General features: G+C 44.7%; 1 protein-coding gene across 1 annotated transcript in view; it reads left to right on the top strand.

The window, feature by feature from the left end:
- BLOC1S4 (biogenesis of lysosomal organelles complex-1, subunit 4, cappuccino) overlaps positions 1–456 on the top strand; it is a 927-nt gene extending 471 nt beyond the window's left edge. Inside the window, exon 2 of the mRNA XM_006893673.1 lies at positions 2–456. Within this exon, the coding sequence (XP_006893735.1) occupies positions 2–456 (455 nt within the window). The remainder of the gene's footprint in view (position 1) is intronic.
- Positions 457–12,180: the final 11,724 nt, after the last annotated feature.

Raw genomic sequence — 12,180 nt, 5'->3', positions numbered from 1 at the left:
CGCGTGGCCACCGGCTACGCCGCCCGCCTGCTGCCCGCGGCCGGGCCCGACGCGCAGGCGCTGGAGGCGGGCCTGGAGGAGCTGCTGGCGCGCGTGGACGAGTTCGTGGGCATGCTGGACATGATTCGCGGGGACTCCTCGCACGTGGTGAGCGAGGGCGTGCCGCGCATCCACGCCAAGGCCGCCGAGATGCGGCGCATCTACGGCCGCATCGACCGCCTGGAGGCCTTCGTGCGCATGGTGGGCGGCCGCGTGGCCAGCATGGAGGCGCAGGTGGCGCGCGCCGAGGCCGAGCTGGGCGCCTTCCCCAGCACCTTCCGCAGGCTGCTGCACTCGCTGTCCGCGCCCGCGCTCTTCGGCCGGCCCGCCGGCTCCGCGCCCGGCGCCTTCCAGCCGCCCGCGCTCTTCCGCACCGAGGACCACTTCCCCTGCGGCGGGGACAGTGCGCGGGCCTGAGTGTCCCTGGTCAGAGGAGAGCCTCCCGATGTGCACGGGACCGAGGACCACGTCCCCTGCGGCGGGGACACTGCGCAAGGCCGTGGTCACTCCCCCGGAGGACCCACTGGTGCCAGCTGATCAGCTGCTGCCTCTTCCACTTCCCGTGCAGAATCAAGGAATCCGGTGAAAGCACTGTGATAGAGTCCTTTTTCCTGTGACGTTTCCAAGTTACCAATGGTACTACTGTCTTTTCAGAATAACTCTTTATTGTTAAAAACTACTGAAAACCGTCCAAGCCTGGTTATTTCTCTTGTTGTTATGTGCCATCGAGTCGCCTGCGACTCATAGTGACCCTAAACTCCGCTCTGTCCTGTGCCAATCGCACTGTCTCTGACACTCCCATCCCAATTATCCCAGTCACTGAATCAATCCACCTCATAGAGGGCCTTCCCCTCCTGCGCTGTCCCTCCACCCTCCCAAGCATGATGTCCCTTTCCAGGGACCGGTCCCTCCTCACAACATGTCCAAAGTATGTTAGACGGACCCTCAGAATCCTTGCCTCGAAGGAGCCACCGGTTTTGGTTTTTGTTTTTAAATTTTGTGTGTGTGTGTGTGTGTGTGTGTGTGTGTGTGTGAGTGTACCATCAAATCAGATCTGACTGGTACAGGAGGAGATTGTTCCTCCTTTTCCCGGCAGAGCCACCGGTTTAACCCTTTCCAGGACAAATCTTTTCCTAGCAGTCTTTACTCTTCACCATCCATCCTGATGCTGCCAATTGGTCCAGTGGTGAGAATCTTTGTCTTCTTGACATTGAGCCTCAATCCATATTGGAGGCTGCAGTCCTTGACCCTCTGCATCAAAATATGGCTAGTTTTAACACTGTCGAATACTACAAGGTTATTTCTCTAGATGGTAAAAATACTCGACAGTGTTAAAACTAGCCATATTTTTGATTGTAAACTGAAGGAAATTATACCATTCCTGGGAAACAGTATTGATTTACTGCAGCTAGTTCTGAAGTGGATTTTGGCAGTGTGGCCTCATGGTCTCACTTTGTGCAGACGGGTTCATATATGATTGCTAGTGTTCAGCATATAACAGCAATTAAATTTAGACGTTTTTCTTGAGAAAGCACTTCCCACAACTTTCCACATTTCCTTTTTTTGCTTGGAGATTGGCATGTTCATACAACTTTGGAAAGTGGTTTGACAAGAGCATCTTGGCACACTGTTCTATTTAGAGTGTGGTGTTGTGGGCCACCGAGTTCACTGGGACCCACAGCAGCTGGATGAACAACAGATCTGAGCCCTGTGCTTGCCTCCATCTCTGACACATGAGCTTTCATGGACCTTTTAAATCATGTTTGGGTGCAGGAATCTCACAGTCATTCATTACACAGCACTGTATAGCAAACGTTTTTCAGCTTTAGGGCCACCAGGAGCTCAGACTCAGGATAGCCTGTGTACAAAGCAAATCCCTGGCCCAGTCCTAAACCTTCACCACAACCCCTGCAGTGCTGTGTCTGTTGCTGAAAGCACTTGATCATCTCTTTTTTGCAGACACCAGTTTCCCAAAGACTGGTTCTTGTTGATAACATACCCAGAGTATGTGACCCTTGCTACCAGGGACATGGTGGCTATACTTGCAAATAGAGTTGTTCTTTCAGCAGTCTTAATGCATACTCCGTATTCTGCATAAATTCAGAAAGCAGTGCTTCAGCCTTCTGTGTTGTCTAAAATAGTTTGAGTCAGGAGCACCTTAAAAGTGGTATCTTTGCTCTCTAGCACTTTACATAGGTCCTTGGCAGCAGATTTCCCTGGTGCAATGTGTTTTTCTTTTCTTTTTTTTTTTTGGTGGCTTCAAGTTGATTTCCACTTGGGGTGGATAAGACAACTATGAATATTCCAAAAGTTTGTGTGTGATTGGATAGTAAAGAATGGGGTTCTCAACTTTTTGGTCTTTTGCTTTTTTGAAATAGAAATAACCACCCACTTCTGCACTTGGTGTACCTGCCTAGTCTATAGGGCGGGGCAGTTATTTCTTAACTGGTACTTGGATGCTTGTTGGTTATAAATCCAAGTACAGTTAAATCTTGACTGTCAGTTCTTTTTACTGTTTATCAAACTGGTGCCTGTTTAACTTCTCTTGGGTGCCATCACTACAACTCAGACCATGTGAACGCAAACCTGAGCCTCCCCTATTCTGCACCATCATGGTCAAGTCCATTGTGGTCACTGTCCTCTAGTTGAGGGTCTGTTTTCTCTCCTGCTAACTCAACCTTTTCCAGCATGTTTTCTGAGCACTAGTTTTACATCCTTGCCTTTAAGGAGCAATCTTGTTGCATTTCCTTCGAGACAGTTCTTTTGTCAGTATTCTTGTACCACAATACAAAGACGATTCTTTGATCTCTGATTCATTGACCAACTTTCAGGTGCATAGGAAACAGAAGAATGGGAATCCCAGACACTTGATTATGCTAATGCAAAACTTAAGCTTGAACCAAGAAGCAGTCGTCAGAACAGAGCAAGGAAACACTGCATGGTTCAAAAGAAGGGTGTATGCCAGGGATGCATCCTGTCTCCATACCTTTTCAACCTGTATGCAGAACAGATCATCCGGGAGGCTGGGCTCTATGAGGAGAAATGTGGCATCAGGATTGGTGAAAGATCTACCAACAGTCTGCGTCGTGCAGATGACACAACCCTGCTTGCTGAAAGTGAGGAGGACCTGAAGCGCTTGCAGTCGGGGACTGCAGCCTTCAATATGGATTGAGGCTCAATATCAAGAAGACAAAGATTCTCACCACTGGACCAATTGGCAGCACCAGGATGGATGGTGAAGAGATTGACATTGTTCACAGTTTTAGTCTGCTTGGCACCACAGTCAACACTCTTGGCACCAGTAGCCAGGAAATTAAAAGATGTATTACAATGGGAAAGTCTGCTGTTGGGCACCTTTCCAAAGTACTGAAGAGCAACGGTGTGTCTCTGGAGATTAAGGTGCATCTGGTACAGGACATGGTCTTTGCAATCACTTATTATGCATCAGAGAGCTGGGCAATGACCAGGGAGAATAGAAGGAGAATTGATGCCTTTGAGCTGTGGTGCTGGAGAAGAGTATTGAGGGTACCATGGACTGCTAAGAAAACAAACAGATTCATCCTGGAGAGGCTGCTCCTTAGAGGCAAGGATTCTGAGACTTCATCTGACATACTTTGGTCATGTTGTAAGGAGGGACCGGTCCTTGAAGAAGGACATCATGCTTGGGAGGGTGGAGGGCAGACGCAGGAGAGGAAGGTCCTCTGGGAGGTGGATTGATTCGGTGACTGGGACAATCAGGATGAGTGTGTCGAAGACAATGAGATTGGCACAGGACAGAGCAGAGTTTAGAGCTGTTGTTCATAGGGTCGCTATGAGTCACAAGCGACTTGATGGCACATAACAACAACAGGAAGGAACTGGATATCCCAGACTGAAAAGCAGAATTGACAGTCCACTTCTGAAATAGCAGGCCTCTGAAAACCCATGGTCAACAGAGGAGCAGTGCTTGTACAGGAACCCTCAGGTAGGAGGGCACCAGAATGTGATGGGGAGAGTGGGGTCCTTGGGGTACAGTCTACTGAGATCCATGTAGTCAAGCTTTCACCTTAAGAGTAAACCTTTAACCTCGTGAAGACCTGTCGCTGGCTGATGTGGCAAAACTCAAGGTGAGAAACAACTACAACTTCCAGTCATGAGAACATGGAATGAATGAATACGAATGAAGGACAACTGAAAGATGTAAAGAATGGAATACGTAAATGTTGACCTCCGGGGCATTGAGGACCTGACTTGGAGTGGATTGGTATTGGCCATTTTGAATCAAATAATCATGTGATCTATGCCAGAAATGACAAAGTTGAAGAGAGGTGGTGTGGCATTCATCTTCAAAAAGAGCTCGTCAGTTTCAACAATTGTAAGATAAATACCTTTACATTCAGGGGGATTAGGAGACCATCCAAAGTGGTAGCACTGAATTGAATCTGCTCCAACGATTTTCAGTTTCCTTCTACAAGTAAATTTGAGTATCTCTCCAACTTTATATTTGTCTTTCTTGGGCTGGGCATCTACATTTTGTGGTATAACAGGAACATTACATTCTAGTTCTAAAAAATAAGAGAAAATCAGTTAATATATAAGCTATCATTGAAAAAGTAAGCTTTGCATGTAAAGTTTAAAGTAAGATTTGAGGTGCTGTGTACATATAAATTTTCATCTTGAGGAAAAACAAAAGTGACCTGTCTTTTGTAACCTCATCAATTCACTTGGACTCTGGGAATTTTTATAATTGACAGAAATAAATGTGATTTAAAGGGGAAAAAAGAGCTCATCAAGATCTGCTCTGAAGTAGCTTACTGTGAGTGATAGGACACTATCCATAGGTATACACAAGGTCCCGCTCACAAGCCGTCTAAGAAAAATGTTACTGTTAACTAACGTATGACCCATCACAACTCCATAAAGAACGGAGCTGACCTCTGCTGTATCCTGTGCCATCCCCACAGTTTCTGACATGCTGGATCCCATTCTCAAGACCCACCTGACATCAGCAATGATGTTGCTGCCTCTAGTATGTCAAGAGATTGTGAAGATAGGACAGGATTCAGATATATTGATATGCGGTGTCTGTGGGTCCTACCCATCATGGATCCTACCAAGGGGCTCCATCACGGCAATCACTGTTAGTCCTCCTGAGGGCCTTCCTCACTGGTCTCCCCCTTCCCAAGCATGCAACCCTCTCCAAGGAATAGCCTCTCCTAGTAGCATACACAGAGCACATGAGACAGCTTCATCATCTTTACCTCCAAGAAGCACTCTGGCTGTGCTTTGTCCAAGACATAACTGTTCTTTTGGCAGTCCATGGGATCATCAGCACACTTCTCCGGACCACAATTTAAAGACAAACTCTTTTGTCATGCTTATTCACTGTCCAGGTCTCAGATGCATAGCAAGTGGTTGAAAAGACTATGGCCTGAATGTAGTGTATCTTATTCCTCAAGCTGACATCATTGCTCCTTAATTTGGAGATCTCTGACTGCAGACTTTACCAGTGCAGTACATTGATCTCCTGGCTGCTGGTACCAAGGGGGTTGATTATGGATAGAAGTAAATGTACATTTTTTTTTTACATTGACAACTTCAATCTTTTCTCTGTCAGTATGCTGCCTATTGGCCCAGCGATAATTTTTTTTTTAGTAGAATCTTTTTTAAGTCAGAAAAAAGTTTAAAGCCACACAAAGGAGGTGGGTGTATAGGTTGGGGGAGGTATTTGTCCATCCAGCCCTGGCCCCTGCCTCATACGGTTTTGGCAGCAATAAAGGATGTGGGGTAATAGCCAAAAAAATAAAAAGGGTGTATGGGTAGCATAGGGGTTCAAAAGTAGTTGGAGAGTGGTGGGGAACGGGGCAGATGAGGTCATAATGGGCACATCGCAGGTAAGAGGCCATTTCTCAACATTTCTTGTTGACATTGAGATGCAGTCAATATTGAAGGCTGTAGTCTTTGATCTTCTGTAGCAAGTGCTTTTAAGTTCTCACTTTCAGCAAGCAAGATTGTGTCATCTGCATATCGCAGGTTATTGATGAATCTTCCTCTGATTTTATGACACATTCCTCTAGGATTTATAGAAAAATAATTAGGATAGATTACTGGAAAAATAATAAAGCTGAGACAACATTTGTAACACAAATCTTAAATTTTTATAAATACTCATCAATGAAAGTGAGGAGGACTTGAAGAACTTGCTGTGGAAGGTCAAACACTACAGCCTTCAATATGCATTACAGCTCAACATGAAGAAAACAAAAATCCTCCCCACTGGGCCAATAGGCAGCATCATGATGCAGAAAATATTGAAGTTGCTCAAAATTTGTTTTACTTGGATTCGTGACCAACACCTGTGGAAGCAGCAGTCAAGAAATCAAGAGATACATTAAAAAAATGACTCGACGGCACATAACAACAACAACAATGTGTTGCAATGGGCAAATCTACTATCAAGGACCTCTCCTACGGAGCAAGTCTGTCAGTTTAAAGACTAAGGTGCACCTGGTCCAAACTATGACAATTTCAATTGCTTCCTATGCATCTGAAAGTTGGACAGTGAATAAAGAACACAGAAGAAGAATCAAGTCCTTTGAGTTGTGTTGGACAAGAGTATTGACCATCCTATGCTGCTGTTGTGTGCTGTCACATTTTAATGTGTGGTTGACCCTCTAGAAGATCTTCAGAGGGTGTAAATGCACAGGAGGAAAACACCCATCTTTCTCTTTTGGAACAGCCAGTGGGTCAAACCCTGTGGCTTTGCATTGACAGCACACCAACTGACCACCAAGCCACCAGGGCTCCCTCAGAACATTCCATGAGCCACTAACAGAACAAGCTTGTCCTGGAGGAACTAAAGCCAGCAGGGTTAGGGTTAGAAACTCATCTCACTAGCTGGACTACACTAGAATGTAGAGGAAGGAAAAAGAAAGAGGCATCAGGACTGGAGGGAGATTCATGCACAACCTCCCTTGCAGAAAGTGAAGGAAGTCTCAGTTTATTGAAGAGCAGAAATGCCAGTTTAGAGACGAAGGCGGGTCTAATGCTGTGGCTGGTTGTTGTTGTAATCATTAGGGTTTGTCAAGACAGTACGACTTCTCACGACCCTATAAACAATAGATCTGAACCCTGTCCTATCCCATGCCAACCTACACTTGAGCCCATTGCTGTCGTTGATGTTGTTAGATGCCTTCAAGTCAAATATGACTCACAGGGACCCTATGAACAACAGATCTGAACCCTGCCCTAACCTATGCCATCCTCATCTGTAACACATGAGTCCATTGCTGTGGTCAGTGTGTCAATCTATCTCACTGGGGGGCTTCCTCTCCTTTCCTGACCCTCCATCTTTCCAAGCTTGATGTCCTTCTCCAAGGAATAGCCTCTCCTAGCAACCCAAAGTAGGGCACAACCCTAGTGCCCAAAGTATGGAAGACTAAACTCCGCCATCTTTACCTCCAAAGAGCCTTCTGGCTACACTTTTTCCAAAACACGTCTGTTTGTTCTTTTGGAAGTCCATAGGATCATCAGTATTAATTCTCCAACAGCACAACTGAAAAGCATTAATTCTGTCCTTATTTGCTGTCCAGCTCTCAGATGTATAGCAAGTGATTGAAAACACCAAAATCTGAATCAGGTGCACTTTAGACTTCAGATCATTACTCTTCAGCACACAATTTGAACTTATTTGGAAGTTCAAATTGAAGCAGAAGAAAATGAAAGGAAGTCCACGGGAACCAAGATATGACCTTGTGTCTATCCCACCTGAATTTAAAAGTCGTCTCAAGAACTAGCTAAGACATTGAACACCAATGATCAAAAACCAGAGGAGCTTTGGCATGACATCAAGGTTTTCATCCACGAAGAGAGAAAAGGTCATTACAAAGAGAGTTGTTGTTCTGTGCCATCGAGTCACCTGTGACTCATAGTGACCCTATGTACAACAGCCCTGAACCCTGCTCTATCCCTTGCCAATCTTACTGTCTCTGACACACCTACCCCATTACCCCAGTCACTGAATCAATCCATCTCATCGAGGATCTTCCTCTCTTGTGTTGACCTCCACCCTCTTAAGCATCATATCCCTCTCCAAGGTCTGGTCCCACCTTACAACATGAAAAGGTGAGGAAAAATGGGGTTGCTTTAAAAAAGTCATTTCTAGACCCATTTTTGAAAGACAATGTAGTGAGTGACAGGATAATATCCATATGCATACAAGGAAGTCCATTGAATTCCACCATCATTCAAATATATGCACCAACAATCAGAGCCAAAGAAGAGGAAACAGAAGATTTCTACCAACTTTTACAGTCAGAGATTGTTCCAACATGCACTCAAGATGCATTAAAAATAATGGGTGACTGGAATGCAAAAGTTGGCAACAGAGAAAAAGGATCAGTAGTTAGGAAATATGGACTCGAGGACAGAAATGAAGCTGGAGATAGAATGATAGAATTTTGCACAATCAATGACTTATTCATTGCAAATACTTTTCATAATAAACATAAATGCAGGCTATACACATGGATTTCACCTAATGGTATGAATAGGAATCAGATTGATTACATCTGTAGAAAGAATCGCTGGAAAAGCTCAATATCAGCTGTGAAAACGGGGCCATGTCTGATTGTGGAACAGACCACCAACTACTCATATGGAAGTTCAAGCTGAAGTGAAGGAAAATTAAGTCAAATCCACGGGAACCAAAATAAGACCTTGAGTCTATCCCCCCTGAATTTCAAAACCATCTCAGGAAAAGGTTTGAGGCCTTGAACACTAATGAATGAAGACCAGATGCACTATTGGAGCATATCAAGAATATCATCCAGGAAGAATGCAGAGGGCCATTGCAAAGACAGGAGGAAGAAAAGACCAAGATGGATGCCAGAAGAAACTGAATGTTGCACTAGAGTGCCGAAAAACCAAAGCAGAAGGAAGAAATAAAAATATTAAGGAGTTGAACAAAAGATTCCAAAGGGCAAGACGGGAAGACAAAGTAAAGTATTACAATGAAATGTGCAAAGAGCTGGAGTCAGAAAATCAAAGGGGTTGAAGTTGCTCAACATTTCTTAAGCTGAAGGAACTGAAGAACAAATTCAAGCCTCGAGTTGCAATACTTGAGGATGCTTTGGGCAGAATATTAAATGATCCAGAAAGCATTAAAAGAAGATGGAAAGAAAATACAGAGTCATTATGTCAAAAGGAATTGGTGGACACAGAAGAATTTCATGAAACAGACAGAGGAGAGGGTGATAAAACAAAAGGGCTGTCAGGAGAAAGTATAAAATTGCATTAAAGCATCAGGAAGCTAATAAAGAGAAGAGATGCTGAAGCAGAAGAGCTGAACAGAAGCTTTCCTAGGGCAGCACGAGAAGAGCAAAATACTACTAGTGAAATTCGCAAAGAGATGGAGTCAGAGAATAAAAAGAGAAGAACTTGTTGGGCATTTCTCAAGCCTAAAGAACTGAAAAACAAGTTCAAGCCACAAGTTGGAATACAAAAAAATGCTCTGGGCACAATCGTGGATCATCGAAAGAAGATGAAAGGAATACACTGAATTACTCTATCAAAAAGAACTGGGTGACACGGAAGAATTTCAGGAAGTACAACATGAGTCAATGGTAATAAAGGAAGAGGGTCAGGCTGTGTTGAAGGTATTGGCAAAAAAAAAAAATGCCCCCAGGAATCAATGGAATACCAACTGACATGTTTTAAATAACAGAGGCAGCCCTGGACGTGCTCACCAGTCTATGCCAGGAAATTTGGAACACAGCTGCCTGGCCAACTGACCGGAAAGAGATTCATGTTTGTTCCCATTCCCAAGAAAGGTGATCTAACAGAATGTGGAATTTTTTTAAATTTTGTGTGTGTGTATCAGCAAATATGACTGGTACAGGAAGAGATTGCCCCTCCTTATCCAGCAGAGCATCTAGTGGATTTGAACCAGATGCCTCTGGGATTGCAGTACAGCTTTTTGCCACTAGGCCACCAGAGCTCCCTAGAATGTAGAAATTATTAAAAAATATCAGTAATATCACACGAAATAAAAATATTGTTGAGGATCATCCCAAAATGGCTAGAATAGTACATAGAGAACTGTCAGACATTCAAAGCTGGGTTTAGAAGAGGCCATGGCATGAGGGATGTTATTGCTGATGCCAGATGGATCCTAGCTATAGCTGGACTATTATCCAAGTGTGATGGCATAAGAAATATCTCCAGTGCACTCCTTAAATTCGTATTCCTCCACACACCCTGTGAAGTAAGAATAGCAAAACAGGAGTAGAGTCAAGCAAAATAAGGGGTTTGTTAGGAACAGTACTTCACGAAGGGAGAGGTGAAGGGGAAAGGCACGCTAGGCCACGACACCCTGAACAAAGAAGGAGACTTCACAAGGTTCTACTGTTGTTAGGTGTCATTGAGTCGAGTACAACCCATAGTGACCCTATGAATAACATATGATGAACCCTGTCCTGTGCCATCCTTATATCCGATACACTTGAGCCCATTTTGACAGTCACTGTGTCAATCCACTTAGTCGGGGGTCTTCCTCTCCTTTACTGACCCTCTGCCTTTCCAAGCATGATGTTCCTCTCCAAGAAATAGCCTTTCCTAGCAACATGCCCCAAATATGTGAGACACCTGTGTCATCCTTGCCTTCAAGGAGCACTCTGGCTGCACCTTCTCCAAGACATATCTGATTGTTCCTTTGGCCGTCCATTTGGTGTTCAGTGTTCTTCTCCAACACCACACAGCTCAAAGGCATCAATTCTTCTTCTGTCATCCTTATTCAGTGTCCAGCTCTCAGATGCATGGCAAGTGATTGAAAAGACCATGGCCTGAATCAGATGCACCTTAATCTTCAAACTGACATCATTGCTCCTCAATAATTTGGAGAAGTCCCTGACTGCAGACTTTCCCAATGCAACACATCTGATTGCTGATACTAAGGGTACTGATTGTGGGTCCAAGTAAGATGAAATTGTTGAGAATTTCAATTTTTCCCTCCATCTGTTGTGATGTTGTCTTTCAGTCCACTGGTAAGAATTTTTATTTTCTTGATGTTGAGATGTAGTCCATATTGAAGACTGTCTTCTTTGATCTTCTGCAGCAAGCATTTCAAGACTACCTCACTTTCAGCAAACAGGGTTGTGTCATCTGCATAGCTCAGGTTATCAATGAGTCTTCCTCTGACCCTGATGCCATATTCTTCTTCCTAGAGTCCAGCTTCTCTAATGATTTGCTCAGTGTCCAGATGGAGAAAGCCTACAACCCTGATGCATGCCTTTCCTGACTTAAGCCAGGCAGTGTTCCCTTGCTCTGTTTATTCAAGGAGGGTTGGCTGGGTTTTAAGAGTGAACTTTTCAAAAGAAAAAGACCTGCATGTTCATCCATGTGAGGAGAAGGGGATCATCTGGGATTGGTTTGGGGTGCCATCAAGCTGACTGTGACTCTCAGTGACCTTGTGAGCAACAGCTCTGAGCCTTGCTGTGTCCTGCATCGTCCTCTTGATTTCCGTCGTGTTCAAGCCTGTGGAGTCATCAATACCTCAGTCCCTCTGTACCAAGTTCTACTTCTCTTTGCCAACCCTCTACAATTCCCATCATGATGTTACATGTGGTGTATACCATAGTTTGACCTCCCTTGTCTGGACAAAGAATTGGACCAGCTGGCAGAAAACTGGAAGACTGGCAGTTTGGGCCTGGTTATGTCTTGCTCAAAAATAATGCTTGCCTGTTGTTGCTGTTGTCATGTGCCATCAAGTCACTTGCAACTCATGGTGACCCTATGTACAATAACTCTGAAGCCTGGGCTCTCATGAGCAAACCTCCTGACTCTGACACACCTACTCTCCATTACTTCACTTCTCATATCGATCCACATCATCTTTGGTTTTCCTCTCCTGCGCTGTCCCTCCACCCTTCCAGGCATGATGTCATTCTCCAGAGATTGGTCCCACCGGGCCACATGCCCAAAGAATGTGAGATGCTGTTGTTGTTATGTGCCATCAAGTCGCTTGTGACTCATAGCGACCCTATGTACAACAGCCCTAAACTCTGCTCTGTCCTCTGCCAATCGCACTGTCTCTGACACTCCCATCCTGATTATCCCAGTCACTGAATCAATCCACCTCATAGAGGGCCTTCCCCTCCTGTGCTG

Source organism: Elephantulus edwardii, unplaced genomic scaffold, assembly GCF_000299155.1.
Source record: "Elephantulus edwardii isolate Elephantulus edwardi_28Jun2011 unplaced genomic scaffold, EleEdw1.0 scaffold00129, whole genome shotgun sequence".
Classification (NCBI taxonomy): domain Eukaryota; kingdom Metazoa; phylum Chordata; class Mammalia; order Macroscelidea; family Macroscelididae; genus Elephantulus; species Elephantulus edwardii.
Note: the sequence above shows the minus strand (reverse complement) of the source record. Positions and strands in the feature narration are given on the sequence as shown.